The sequence below is a fragment of the Sparus aurata genome, chromosome 17 (genome assembly GCF_900880675.1).
Source record: "Sparus aurata chromosome 17, fSpaAur1.1, whole genome shotgun sequence".
Lineage (NCBI taxonomy): Eukaryota > Metazoa > Chordata > Actinopteri > Spariformes > Sparidae > Sparus > Sparus aurata.
The window spans coordinates 36,699,595-36,712,651 of record NC_044203.1 but is presented as its reverse complement, the minus strand read 5'-3'; the positions used below and the strand labels follow the sequence as shown (position 1 = coordinate 36,712,651).

Here is a 13,057-nt window from a genome sequence, read left to right as displayed (position 1 = left end):
TCTCACTTTCTTTAACATTTTCTATTTCGACATTTCCCAGGGAATCACGTATGGATCTTAATGAAAGAAATCAGGTATATTTGGTTGGCTCGTATCTATGAGAAAGTGCTGAAGGGGTCTCTTGGGCCTTGGAGGAGGTATGCACTCAACCAGTTAAAAGTGTGGTCAACAACCTTTTAAAGCCAATGCAAAGAAGAACCAAGCAGGTTCTGTTCGTACAGTTGTTGACCTTTATCAGCTCACACTTAGTAAGAAATGTTTTGTGAGTAAGTTTTTATCACAATAATTGTATTTACCTCCCAAGGAGAATATGTTTTCACCTGTTTCTGTTTAATTGTTGGTTGGTTGGTTTGTCAGCACCATTACACAAAAACTACTGGATGGATTTCCATGAAACTTGGCCCAGAGAAAAAACATTTACTCCAGAATAAAGGGATGGATACAGAAATGTTTCTTACACTCGATATCATTGTGACATATGTTTGTTTTTTTTTTGGTTTTTTTTACAATTCATGATATTTTGATTTCTCAGGTAATAATGTATTGATTTTGATGAAAAAACGTTAGGCTTATTTTAATGGCTGGTGTTATGCCCTCTGCTGCGTGCCATTCTCTTTAAAAATGTGGTCAAGAGTCCTTTTAAAGAAGAACCAAGCAGGTTCAGATTGCACAGTTCTTGAAAGTGAACAACAGTTGAAGTTCACACTCTGATGAAGATGTTCGGCTCATCAGACGGGTCCAGTCCTGCAGGCAGAACATTTTTTGTGTTTAAACTTGCTGGCTTTGAAATAAAACGGTATGATAACAGTGGCTGTTTGTCTTTTACTGGTTCAAACTACACAGGAAGCACAACCTGAAGGGAACCAGAGTTCAACTAGGAGCTGACAGAAGCATCTATAAAACACATTTACACAAATTTATTATGGATTCACTCAAAGTAAAGTCGTCTAATCCTAAATGAGGAGAGGAGGAAACAGCCACAGTGTTGTTCTTTGTTTCAGCCACTAGATGGAGACAGCTTCACAAAGAAGATGAAGCCGCAGCATCAGGCAGAAAGACGAGATGTTGCATAGTGAAGATATAAAAAACTATTTCATGTAATTAAGACGAGAATTTAACAATTAAGTCAACATTTCTCACAATTTTCAGCATCTTTACAAACCAAATAATGAACAACATTTTGGTTGACAAAGGAAATAATCAGCAGGTTAGTCCTTCATGAAAAGAATCAGTCTGATACAAAACAATTCAAAATGACTTTCACAATCCTGTTTAACAATAATTACTGAGTCACAACCCTTTAATGAACTCATATACGTCACAGGGGACACATTGCTGACGGCACTACTTTTTACTTTTGATTCTTAAAGTAAATTTTCATGATTAAAGTTAAATACTTTCACCTAAGTAGAATTTTTAATGCAGGACTCTTACTTGACTATGTTTATAGTGTTGTATTAATACTTTAACTTAAAGAAAGACTGTGGAAATTTGTCAGTTGGTTACTTTTTATCAATTTTTGTATGACATGTTTTGTGGAATTTTATGTTACCAAAATTTACGGTAGACAACGATGTTCAAAGGTTCATGACATGTACAGTTGATGTTGCTCCACGGTTCCTTTAGCAACAAGCTTTGTGTGTGTGTGCGTGCTGTCTCTGTAGGTGCTTCGTTAAGTTTGAGGTAGTGTTAGCAGCGGTGGAGAAAAGTTTCCAACACGGACAAAGTGTGCACCTTACAGTCAAATTATTTTCCTTACGTTCAACAAATTCAAAGAAATGTATGTATCTCCAACAGTCAAAAGTGGCTTTAAGCAGCGGGGGACTTCAGGCAAGTCGCATGCAGCAGCATGTTCTGATGGTGAAAGATACCTCGTGCCAAACCCCAACCAATCACTGTTCCATTATCGATGGCCCTTTCCTATTTCACCTGTACTGTCACCACTTAATTAAAGGGTAACTCCTCCACCCCTGGACCCTCAGGCTCCTCCTCCCCCACCTCCTCCTGTGTGTCACTGATCACCTCTCATACCTCCACCACTCCATTTAAAAGCTGCACCGCGAAGTGCAGCAGCTGCATCTGTGTCCTCCTCCTCCTGCTGTCTCTCTGCACTGATGCCGACAATTCCTCCTGCATTTTCAGCGCTAACTTTACTTTGTTCTCATCATGTGATCATAGAAAAAAGTCAACTTGCTCTGTTTGAGGATTCGTGAGAATGTGGAGTTATCATCCAAGCAGGATGTTTACGATTCTCTTCAGTTAGATCAGGTAAGATTCAGCTTGTTTCATCAGCTGTTTGTTCTCATGACTCTGATTGAACTTTGGCTTGAGAGGCAGTAAATACTAAATGTGTGATTATTAAGGCCAGTAACATTTATTAGTGTTGCCTTGAGTAGAAATCAGTTCAGAATGTCATTTAAAAAATTCTGTTAAAAACAGAATCTGACTAAATACTTAACTCAAGTATTTTCATTTCATACAACTGTGTACTTGTACTCCATTACACTTCTCTTACAGCTTTAGTTATAAGTTACTTTTTCTGTGTCCAGTGTTTCTCCAGATGTGTTGATGTTGAATGTTTGTGATTAACTGAAGGATGCTGAGCGAATCTTCCTCCTTCTGAAGATAAAATAACTCTAAAATCCCTCTCAGATCATCTTCGTCACAGAGCTGAAAACAGATCTGTATTTCTTACAGCGCAGCTACGACACAAACGTGTGGTGATCTGATAGAAATGATGCATCGCTGTAGGTGAAACCAGCCAGCAGCAGATAAAGAGTTAAAATGAGCTCAACCTGAAACATGTGACATGTACATGTTAATGCAGCAGTGATATTAATAACACCAGATGTAAGAGGACGTGAGTGCTTCTTCATACTTTAATACATTTTTATTATTTATACTTACATGTGCATGTTTGAATACATGTATTGGAGTATTTTCACAGTACTTTTACTTAAATAAACCATCAGACAGAGTATGACATAAAACAAGACGAGCAAACAGCAGATCAAACATCTCTATAAATCTTTTTTTCTTTTCTTTGTAGTCTTTAATCATTTCAAAACCATTCTTCAAACTGTGTAAACTGAAGCACAGAAAAGTTTTGTATTCAGGTCCTTGTAATACGTGTTCATAGATAATAAGGTCAGTGTAAGTCCTTACAAGATGCTTATAAGACTTACAAGAAACCTGGACTGCTTACCTTTTTTGTCATTGTTACACCTTTAATTAAGCCTTTTTGTTGCTCTATTAAAAATATTAAACATATTTAATTTTTCATTTATTAACATTTGACTTTGCTTCGTGCAGACGCTGGATCTAAATTGAGAACAGTCTCTTATCACGGCCAATAAAACTTTTATTATACATTATTAATTGGGAGAGAACTTGAGGTGTAAAATACAATTTGGATTTCTTTCTGTCCTTCACGATTTTGATCCTACAGTGATTGAAAAGCGCTCTCGATTTCGATTATTGAAATCAAAAGCACTCGAGTGTGTCTGAAGACGGCACAGTTAGCTTAGCTTTTGCCTGCAGCGTCACTTCCAGACTCTTCTCCTGTGTGATGAAGACGATCAGCTGACTGGTGCCAGAGGAGACTGACAGTTGGGTTTATTGTCTTTGTCAGAGATCCTTTATTGATTTAAATGTGAAGAGGGTTTACTCTGGACAGATTTGAGGAACTGAACTTTGTAACAAACTGAATTTCTCTCTTTTGTTGTTTTTTGTTGAATCACTGAATGCTGCTGTTTGTTCTTGACCTCTGGAATCTTTATTTTTGGTGGATATTATTTGAACTTGTCTAAACCTCACCTTCAAAATGTCACCAGGGTAAAGTCAAGCTGTTGACAGTTGTCAGGAGCTAAAACTGATCTGATGATCTTTACTGACCCAGATGTGACGCCCAAATCAACGTGGATTTGGAGACGGCCCTCCTCATATTGCTGCCTGTCGTTAACAACGTTCACATGAGGCAGGGAGCCGTTTATAAGTGATCAGTTTCACACCACGTCAGAATCAAACCCCGGAGACGAGCTGCTGACGAGCTGCTGCATATTTCATATTTTGGTGTAAATGATTCAAACAAACAAGCAGGCTCCTGTTGTGGGCCCCTGACGACAGCTCACATGTGGCCCTGAGACAACGAATCTCTGCAACACCTGCACGATCCAGAGCTGCTGAAGGACTCAGAGCCGCCCTGCAACCACAACAGCTGCAGAAGGACGGCGCTGACCCAGAACTCTGTCCGTCTGTCTGCCGGCCCAGCACGGTCTCATTCAGAGTGTAAGCGTTAGAGAGATGACAGTGTTGGACAGAGACACCTAGCAAAAGGGAATGAATGATCACAGGAACAGTAGCATTAGATCTATTAATTAGCTAAGCCAGCTGAAATATTTAAAATATTGCAGCAGCCGGAGATCGTCGAGAAGTAGGACACCGCCAGAGGCTTCATCTCATTCAGCTCCACATCTCTCTGTTTCTCATCTCGTAGATCCTTCTTTGAGTTTTCTCTTTTCTTTTCTTTTTTTCCTCCCGCGTTTTCTGTCTGCGATTCTCTTTGATTCATTCTTTCTGTGCCGAGGTTAAGTGAGGATATTCTTGAAAGAGCTCCTTTAAACAGATCTGTTACAACAGCAACATGAGTATTAAAAACTGCTACTGCAGAAAGATATATGGAGGATAAAAATGGAGTGAATAATTTTAAATACATTTCCTTTAGCTGTGGAATTATAAAACAAAATGACCAAAAGAAACAAAAACAACATAGAAAAGGAAGTCTTTAAAATGTGTTAGGGAGGGATGTAACAGCTTACAGCTTTTTTGTCTTTTGAGATGTTCAGTTCACTTTCGAGGACACCTCTCTCATACCCAATCATGACACTGAGTCTCTGGGCTCGTTTAGCAGCCCTGTGTACACCTGGTCTGTTAGAGGAGCAGCCGAAGACCAGGACGGAGGCTGAAGAGGTCGGTGTGTTTACTGGGGAAACTACGACTATAAACCACCGTATCAAACACAGACATAAGCAGAGCTGATGTCTCACTGAGAGCAGAAGAAGGTGGAACAAATGCAACGCTGGCAGATCAGTTTCAGAACCACGGGAGTGGGTTCAGGCAAACACAGCAGATGACTGGACTGAGGACTGAGCTGAACACTGGACTGACACTCTAATAGGATGATCAGCTGTTAGTGAGCCACATCGTCTTTGTGAGTTACAGCTTGAGTTCTTCTGCCCCCTTCTGGTAAAAAGAACCATTAAATTCAGCTGAAAATGTTCGTAGCTCTTCTCTTAAGTGGGTTTGACATGAACCGGTCTTTCTGTTCTGACTCCTCCCACTCTTCAGGACCCTCCACCATGAGTTCTGTGGCGGGGGCGGAGCTCTACAGCGGCAGCGCCTCCCCGGTGTCTCTGGACTCCAGTGTTTTCTTCAGCGAGATGGCGGCGTCCAGCATCAAAGACCCGCTCGACTTCTTCATCATCAACGTCGGGGGAAGTCGCTACGTGCTGTCGCAGGAGCTGCTGGCTTCCTACCCGGAGACCCGGCTGGGGAAACTAGCCTGCTGCAGCCGAGACTCAGCGCTGGAGCTCTGCGACGACGCCGACCTCCTGGAGAACGAGTTCTTCTTTGACCGAAACTCACAGACCTTCCAGTAGGTGGAGCCTTTTTATTTATCTTCCACCAGGAATATATATGTATACTAATCTGGCCATGACAGTTCAAAAATAAAAGTGCAAAGTCTTTAAAGTGTTAAAACCATTCGACACCAGCGCGACATGGAAATAAAGTGCAAAGAAAACCTTTCAAAAAGCTGCACAGGTGTGTCAGCTCTCATCACAAACTGTGTGATTTATTTTTAGGCATGCGTGAGTCATCCACATTTAAAAGACTTCCTCTCTGACACCTCTATATGACCCACATAAGCAAACGGGACCATCTAAGTCTGAGTCTGACGTAACCGGGTTAAAAAAACATTTATTCATATCTATATCTCACAGCTTGAGGTGAGAAGCAGCTCTGTAGTCTGTTGATATGGAAACGTTTCATCACTGTCACATATAAATCTAACATGGACACAAATAGACCAGCAGATCCAGATCTGTATGACAGGAGGCGGTGGAGCTCATACTGCTTTTGACCACAGGGGGCGCCAGAATCAACAGAATGGAAGCTCCCTGCAGCTGCTTTAAAGTAATATATATATTTTTTTAATGTTGCTGTTATTGCCGTCAGACAGCACTTTTCCTTTAGGACTAAATTCTCTCAACCGCACAACGTCTGTGTTTGCTTGGGTCTGACTTTCAGCGGCTGTCTGAGGCAACGTTAAGAACTGAAATATAGCATACAATTAAATGGATAAATCTTCTTTTAGGCAGCTTAGTGCTTCATCAACCATCTCGATCAGAACCAGTGCTGTCCACATCTTGTTTTCGAATGGGCCGACTTAAAAGAAGACGCGATGATGTTTATTGTAAATACGTGGATAAAGTGCACATTTTCTGTCAGACTTTTGGTCTCAGACTGGGTATTTGACCATCCAACGTGCAGCTGAGAGACTTCACCAGAGAAATGACAGCAACATCTAAAACAAACTCTATTTTGCCGACAGATCTTTCTAAAGCAATAGTGGTAGTAGTATTTGTCAGATTTGTCCCACCAGCAGTCGACTCTAAGGACGGTAAGTTTAGCCTCTCGATCAGGCTGCCAGATCCGTGGTGTTGAGCAGCATGCAGCATATTTAATTAAATAACTTCACCCTACATATAAAACCACATTTACATAAATCCTAAATGTAGGTCAGTGGCTTTATGGTGTGTGAGCTTCAGGCTGAACATCTGAAAATAACACGACACACCTGAACTGTGTTCACCTTGATGCTTCCACTGCGTTCCTGCCTCGAGTCAAACGTTAGTTTGAGTCACGGCAGCACCTGATGTTCAAACCGGAGGTCGTCTGCACAGGTGAGCTGTCAGCTCTCGTTACCTGGAGAAGTTCTGATGGACTGAACTCAACTGTGATGACGAGTCAATATAAGGCAGGGAAGAGCACAACCATGAGAGGAACTGTCTTTCTTTCTTTCTTTCTTTCTTTCTTTCTTTCTTTCTTTCTTTCTTTCCTTTCCTGTTTTCTGAGTTGACAGAAGTATTTGTTTGTGTGTCTGAGATCAGATCACAATGTGGACCAGATAGACAGCAGAAGAAGTCTTAGCTCATCCAAACTGATGACAAATATGATGAATGTTCGTTTTAAACATTCAAAACGACGACAGAGTTCAGCTTCTTCCTTTCGACTCATTTAGAGAATCCTCTCGAGCTTTGCAGAACATCATGAAACAAAAAATCGTACGCTGAGAGTAGAAAGCGTTCATGTTGTGGGTTAACTGTGAATCTCATGGATAACTTCAGGTGTGTATCTGTGCTGACAGGTATGTGATGAACTACTATCAGACGGGTCACCTGCACGTAATGGAGGAGCTGTGTGAGATCTCCTTCCTGCAGGAGATCCAGTACTGGGGCATCGACGAGCTTCGCATTAACCCCTGCTGCCGCGAACGTTACTACCGCCGCAAGGAGCTGAAGGAGACCCTCGACGTACAGCGAGAGTTTGAGGCCGAGGACGACGTTGACGACTTCGTTGGAGCCGCCTGCCCGGCTTTCCGCCGCTGCCTGTGGGACCTCCTGGAGAAACCTGACTCATCGCGAGCTGCTCGCACCTTCGGCTCGCTCTCAATCTTCTTCGTGGTGGTGTCGGTCATCAACATGGTGCTGATCTCGCTGGACCTCGAGGAGGACTTGGGTGTGAGCGGCGCTGACACCAGAGCGCCGCTGCTGTTCGACGCCCTTGAGTACGTGTGCGTGGTGTGGTTCACCGGTGAGCTGGCACTTCGGTTCCTCTGCGTGAGGGACAAGTGCCGCTTCAGCCGAAGTATCCCCAACGTCATCGACCTGCTGGCCATCCTGCCGTTCTACGTGACGCTGGCGGTGGAGAACCTCCACGGAGGAAGCACCGAGCTGGAGAACATGGGCCGCGTGGTGCAGGTCCTCCGGCTCCTGAGGTCGCTACGTATGTTGAAGCTGGGACGACACTCGACAGGTAAACACGTCTGAACGGCAGCTTTTAACAGATCACACTGCTTCAGTTCTTATGTGTGTTGACTTGTATCTTGTTAAGAAAACATCATGTATCGTATGTAAGACAGCCGAGACGCTCGCTGTCTGATTAAGACACCACGTATGATCAGAACAGAGTGTTTCAGTCGAGTTCACATGCCGTTGACGTAAATCACTGTTCGTCTTATGTTCCCATTAATACTATTTATATACGTACGTGCTCTCCAGATGGTAATGTGCATTTAGCTTGAAGCCTCACTGTGCAGCAGACCAGCTGAGGTTGGAGCGAGCTGGCGTGACGTCACCCACAGGTTTCTGAGGAGCCAGAATGAAGCTCAGAGTGGGAGGTCGACTCCACCCGACTCCCGGCTAATCAGAAATGTGCAAAGAGGCGGAGCTGGATGTCGTTTAGTTAACCTCAGTGACCTCTTTACCTCGCCAACAACTCTTGACTTTCCCTTTCAACCGCTGAAAACTGGCCGTAAAGGACGAGTATGTGATGAGTTTGCTCAAGGGCGTACGATCAGCAGCTGAAGGAGACTTGATCCTTCGTTGGGTTTACCTCGGCACATGTTCTCAGCCTGTCAGGGGATTTCAAGTACACGACGCGAACATCCAGGGAGAGAAGAAGAAATCTGAATTCTCCTCGGTGAGAAGCTGCTGCTGTGAGATTACAGCCGGGAGGTTTTCTGAGGACGACAAAGAAGAAGGAAATGGATTCATATTCTGGCAAATTCCTTCAGGAGACGGAGGAAAGAGTGTGTGTGATTATACGTATGTGTTTGCGTGTGTCAGACTGGGACGTATGAGCGCTTTGATCTGAGCGATTCTGGGAAGGATGATGATCCCTGGACTCAACTCATGAATAATAAAAGGGAACACGGAGGGAGGAGGAGGAGGAGGAGGAGGAGGAGGAGGAAATTAAAAAGAGAGGAAGCCATGTGAGAACTGTTCATACATACATTCACTCTGAAAGAATACAGTCAGTAAATCTCTAAAGACTGAATCATAATGTTCACACAAAACATGTAAATCCAGTCGTCATCTCCTCCGTCGACGCTGAGGGAAAGTCAGGTGAAGTTTCGTAGGCTGGAGACTTGTTTTAAAACAGGAAAACAACCACAAAATAAATAAAAATACTCCAAAACTTCATTAAAACTTTGCAGAATTAGCTGTTAGCACTTTCTGTTAGCAGTGAATCTGTGGATGTTCAGACAACTATCACTGGATCACTGTGATACTGAAGGAAACTTACAAACATGATGTTTTTAAGGCAAGTTCTGCACATGTGAGGAGAGACTTTCTTGTCTTCAGCTCGTCTGCTGTGATCACAGTCTGCAGGAGAGAACACATCACAGCCTGATCATTATTCACGTCATCGGGTTGTGATTTTCTGATGTGTATATTTAGTTTCCCTCCCTTGTGATCGTCCTGATTCGCTTCACCTGTCTCTGATTATCCTCCTGCGTTACGTCCATGTGTGTCCCTCCTTTCTTCTCCTGAAGTAGCTCAAGACGTCCAAACATAAAATAACAGCTCGTCCAACTCTCCTGAAGTCTTGAGATCCAAATGTGAAAACTTCCTGTGAGCTGGGAGAAGATGAAGACGTCTCCACAACATATTCTGCAGCTCTCATTCATCAACTTCATATTTATTTAAATCTCCCGTTTTGTATGTTTTGGCTCTCAGCAGGATCAGACGGAGGCTCGGCACAATAAAATCAAATAAAAAGAGCAGGAAGTCTGACACCGAGCTTCACACCGACCTGACTGACCCGCCTACCGTTCAAACACATGAAGACAGTATTTATTCTTTAAAAGCTTTCACACTTTAAACTCTGAATACAATGAAATCAAACAGCCGATTTGCTCTGATTCTTAAATCTCTGCAGCTTCGTGCAGCTTCACCAAAGAAAACGTCTCTGTGAGCTCGTTTCAAATCCTCCTTCAACTCGACACCAGAGCTCATTTCTTTGTCTCTCGGAGGAGAATAAGTCATTCTGATGTGTGAACGCCGGCGCTGCCAGACGCTCACGTGTGGCTGTATTTATAAATGTGCTGTTTCTTCTTTTCTGCTACTTGTTACTTTCTCCATCCATCCGTTATTTTCTCCTCACAGTGAAATGTACACACGGAGGTTTTTCCTCCGCAGACAAACTGCTGCCGTGAGAGAAACACTGAGTCTAATTCTGGTTTACAGAAAGAAAATAGTGACGTTTAGCATTAAATATCATATTTATTTTTAGGGAATGTAACGTTGAAACAGTTCATGATTGTTGCTGTAAATCTGCTAAATGTGAGAATTGAAACCATTTTTCTGGATGTGGTTTGCAGCTGAATGTGGGAACGATAAAGCTAAAATATTCCTCTGTCCTCATTCCTGTCCAGGCCTCAAGTCTCTGGGGGTGACCATCGCTCAGTGCTACGAGGAGGTCGGCCTCCTTCTCCTCTTCCTCGGTGTCGGTATCTCCATCTTCGCCACGGTGGTCTTCACCCTGGAGCACGACCTTCCCGCCACCACCTTCACCAGCGTACCGGTCGCTTGGTGGTGGGCGACCACCTCCATGACGACGGTGGGATACGGAGACGTCCGCCCGGACACGGCGGTGGGGAAGGTGCTGGCCTTCCTCTGCATCCTGTCGGGGATCCTGATCCTGGCGCTCCCCATCGCCATCATCAACGAGCGCTTCTCCGCCTGCTACTTCACCATGAAGATGAAGGAGGCGGCGGTGCGGCAGGGCGAGATGCTGAAGAGGCTGGCCCGCGGCTCTGTGGGCGGGGCCAGTGTGGCGGGAAGCGTGAACCTGAGGGACGCCTACGCCCGGAGCGTCATGGAGATGTTGAGGCTGCACGGGCGAGAGAGGGTGAGCACCCGCAGCAGCGGAGGAGAAGAACTGTGGTGGTAGAACCAGAACCAGGAGACTGAGACCAGACCGGACCTGATTGTTCACTGCTGCCTGACCGCTGACCCGTCTGGAGGTCAGATTAAGATGTTCGTTACAGCAACCAGAACACGAGCGGACAAATTGAATATTTTTATAATCGATTAACTGCATGTCAACATCTCTTCAGTGAAACAAGGATTATATTACCAAACATTACTGTACGACTACAGTACTGCAGTAAAAGTACTTTACTTTTGTTGTGAAAGTACTTTAATTTTACTGCAGATTCATTCCAAATTGACGTAAACCATTAAGGAAAATGACTGGAATAACCAGCTGGTAATCAAATAATCACTTTTCACAGAAAGAGTTCAGCTACAAATATCATTTAAAGATAATTAAATCATGCAGTGAAATAAAACCCTGAACTTTTGACTTCCTGTCCTGTTGGCTCGATGCTGCAGCGCGACCAGACGTGACATTAACGACACTGACGATATAAATCATCAGTTAAGAAAAAAACATTCAACACAAGTGAGTTTTTGGAAGAGATTTAAAAGAGAAGAGTTCCACAGATGAGTGGAAATAAAGTTTTATACGACTGTAAACTGATTCAGGGTCAGTGGTGAAGACATTGTGTGTGTTTTCTGTGTGATTTCTTGGTTTTTGTGGAGTATTTTCCCTCCTCACCTGTCTTGTGTCTGTTTAATTAGTCCAGCCTGTCAGCTGAGTCCTCCAGTCTGCTGTCACCTCCTCACCTGAACTTCATCTTCCTGCTTGCAGTGTTTTTGCAGCTCTTTGTCTGTTTCTGGTGTTTCTCCGCCTCACTCCACCTGCACCTCATCCCCTCGTTAGTTTAGTTTGTATTTAGGTCCAGAGTTTTGTTCTGTGTTTCTGAGATCGTTCTGTTTCCCTGATGTTCCTCCATGTTTTCCTGCTCCTGGTTCTGCAGAGATCCTTATTTAAACCTCATCCATCACATTTCCCGCCTGCTGTCTCGTGCATCGACAGATATGACGTGTGACACCAGCTGAAATCAAACCAGGGATTATTCAGTGATGTAATATGTGCTTCTCAAAAACAGTCAATGCATTAAAGGAGGATTAGATTCAGTCGTCTCCTCTGATGCTGATGAAAGTCAGGTGAAGAGTTTTGTCACTCTTCTGGAGCTTCACAGTGAAACAGCTGCAGCATCAAAACAACTCAAATAAACCACAGATTATGTTTCAGCTGATGTGATCTATAAACTGTGATCAGAAACATCCTGTTTTGGATTTAAATGCCTCATTCTGTCATCACTAACACGGCTGTAGGTTTCCTGACGTCTTGTTTGAATATCACACCTGTAAATGTTGGAACGTGGACGTGATGTGACTCTGAACAGGATCTGATGCTTCTGGATTCAGAGGAGAGAATATTTCTGTGTTCCTGTTTGTACTAACATGATCTGTGCAGCGTCTCAGAGGACACGTGCAGTAATGAATGTTGTGTAGAAGTCGGTTTTAAACCCTCCAGGCTGTTTTATTTTATTTTGGTGGCAGTACTTGTTGTAATGTTTCTGTCATCACTCTGTGACTCAGCTGTGTAATAAAGGCCGTTCTCCTGCTGCTCAGAGTGCTCTTTTCAAATATCACAGCGCTGCCTGAAGGCCTGAATTAAAACACTGACCGGTGAGCGGCTGCCTCCGTGTTTCTGCTTCCTCACGGTCGTGTTTGCAGATCAGCTGCTATGTGTTCAGATATTTTCTCACAAAATATTGAAATGTTCCTTTATCACAGCTGATATTGAGAGAAGAACGAGAGCAGAGAAACATGTCGGTCGACCCTGAATCTGACTCAGACCACAGGAACATTTACATAGTGATGCTCGATGGTTCTGCTGGTTCTGCTGCACGCGTATTTTTAGGTCCAAAATCCTCCTGATCCCAGAGCCCAGCAGTGCTGCACGTCAGTCTGAAAGTCATTTATATTTGCATTTTACTTTTAAGAGGATAAAAGGATTATTAAAGAAAATCTTAACGAGGACAGAGAGAAAATGTTGGAGAAAAACCCATAATTAAAAA

At 43.4% G+C, this 13,057-nt stretch overlaps 1 protein-coding gene across 4 annotated transcripts; it reads left to right on the top strand.

Annotated features, from left to right (window-relative positions):
* Nucleotides 1-2,061: 2,061 nt before the first annotated feature.
* kcnv1 (potassium voltage-gated channel modifier subfamily V member 1) lies at nt 2,062-12,602 on the top strand. Of its 4 annotated transcripts, none has more exons than XM_030393045.1 (5): nt 2,062-2,268; nt 4,910-5,209; nt 5,347-5,653; nt 7,427-8,094; nt 10,499-12,602. In XM_030393045.1, exons 3-5 carry the CDS (start codon nt 5,358-5,360, stop codon nt 11,014-11,016), a joined length of 1,482 nt encoding a protein of 493 aa, XP_030248905.1. In that variant the 5' UTR covers nt 2,062-2,268; nt 4,910-5,209; nt 5,347-5,357; the 3' UTR covers nt 11,017-12,602. The 4 variants fall into 4 exon arrangements, with proteins under 4 accessions (XP_030248905.1, XP_030248906.1, XP_030248904.1 ...); XM_030393046.1 differs by having other exon boundaries at nt 4,907-5,209; XM_030393044.1 differs by having other exon boundaries at nt 4,837-5,209.
* The last annotated feature ends 455 nt before the right edge of the window (nt 12,603-13,057 follow it).

Excerpts from the sequence above, each read along its gene's own strand:
- kcnv1 (XM_030393043.1), top strand. The coding sequence starts at position 5,358 with ATGAGTTCTGTGGCGGGGGCGGAGCTCTACAGCGGCAGCGCCTCCCCG. Across the intron at positions 5,654-7,426 it reads CGAAACTCACAGACCTTCCA|GTATGTGATGAACTACTATC; the intron begins GTAGGTGGAGCC and ends CTGTGCTGACAG. Across the intron at positions 8,095-10,498 it reads GCTGGGACGACACTCGACAG|GCCTCAAGTCTCTGGGGGTG; the intron begins GTAAACACGTCT and ends ATTCCTGTCCAG.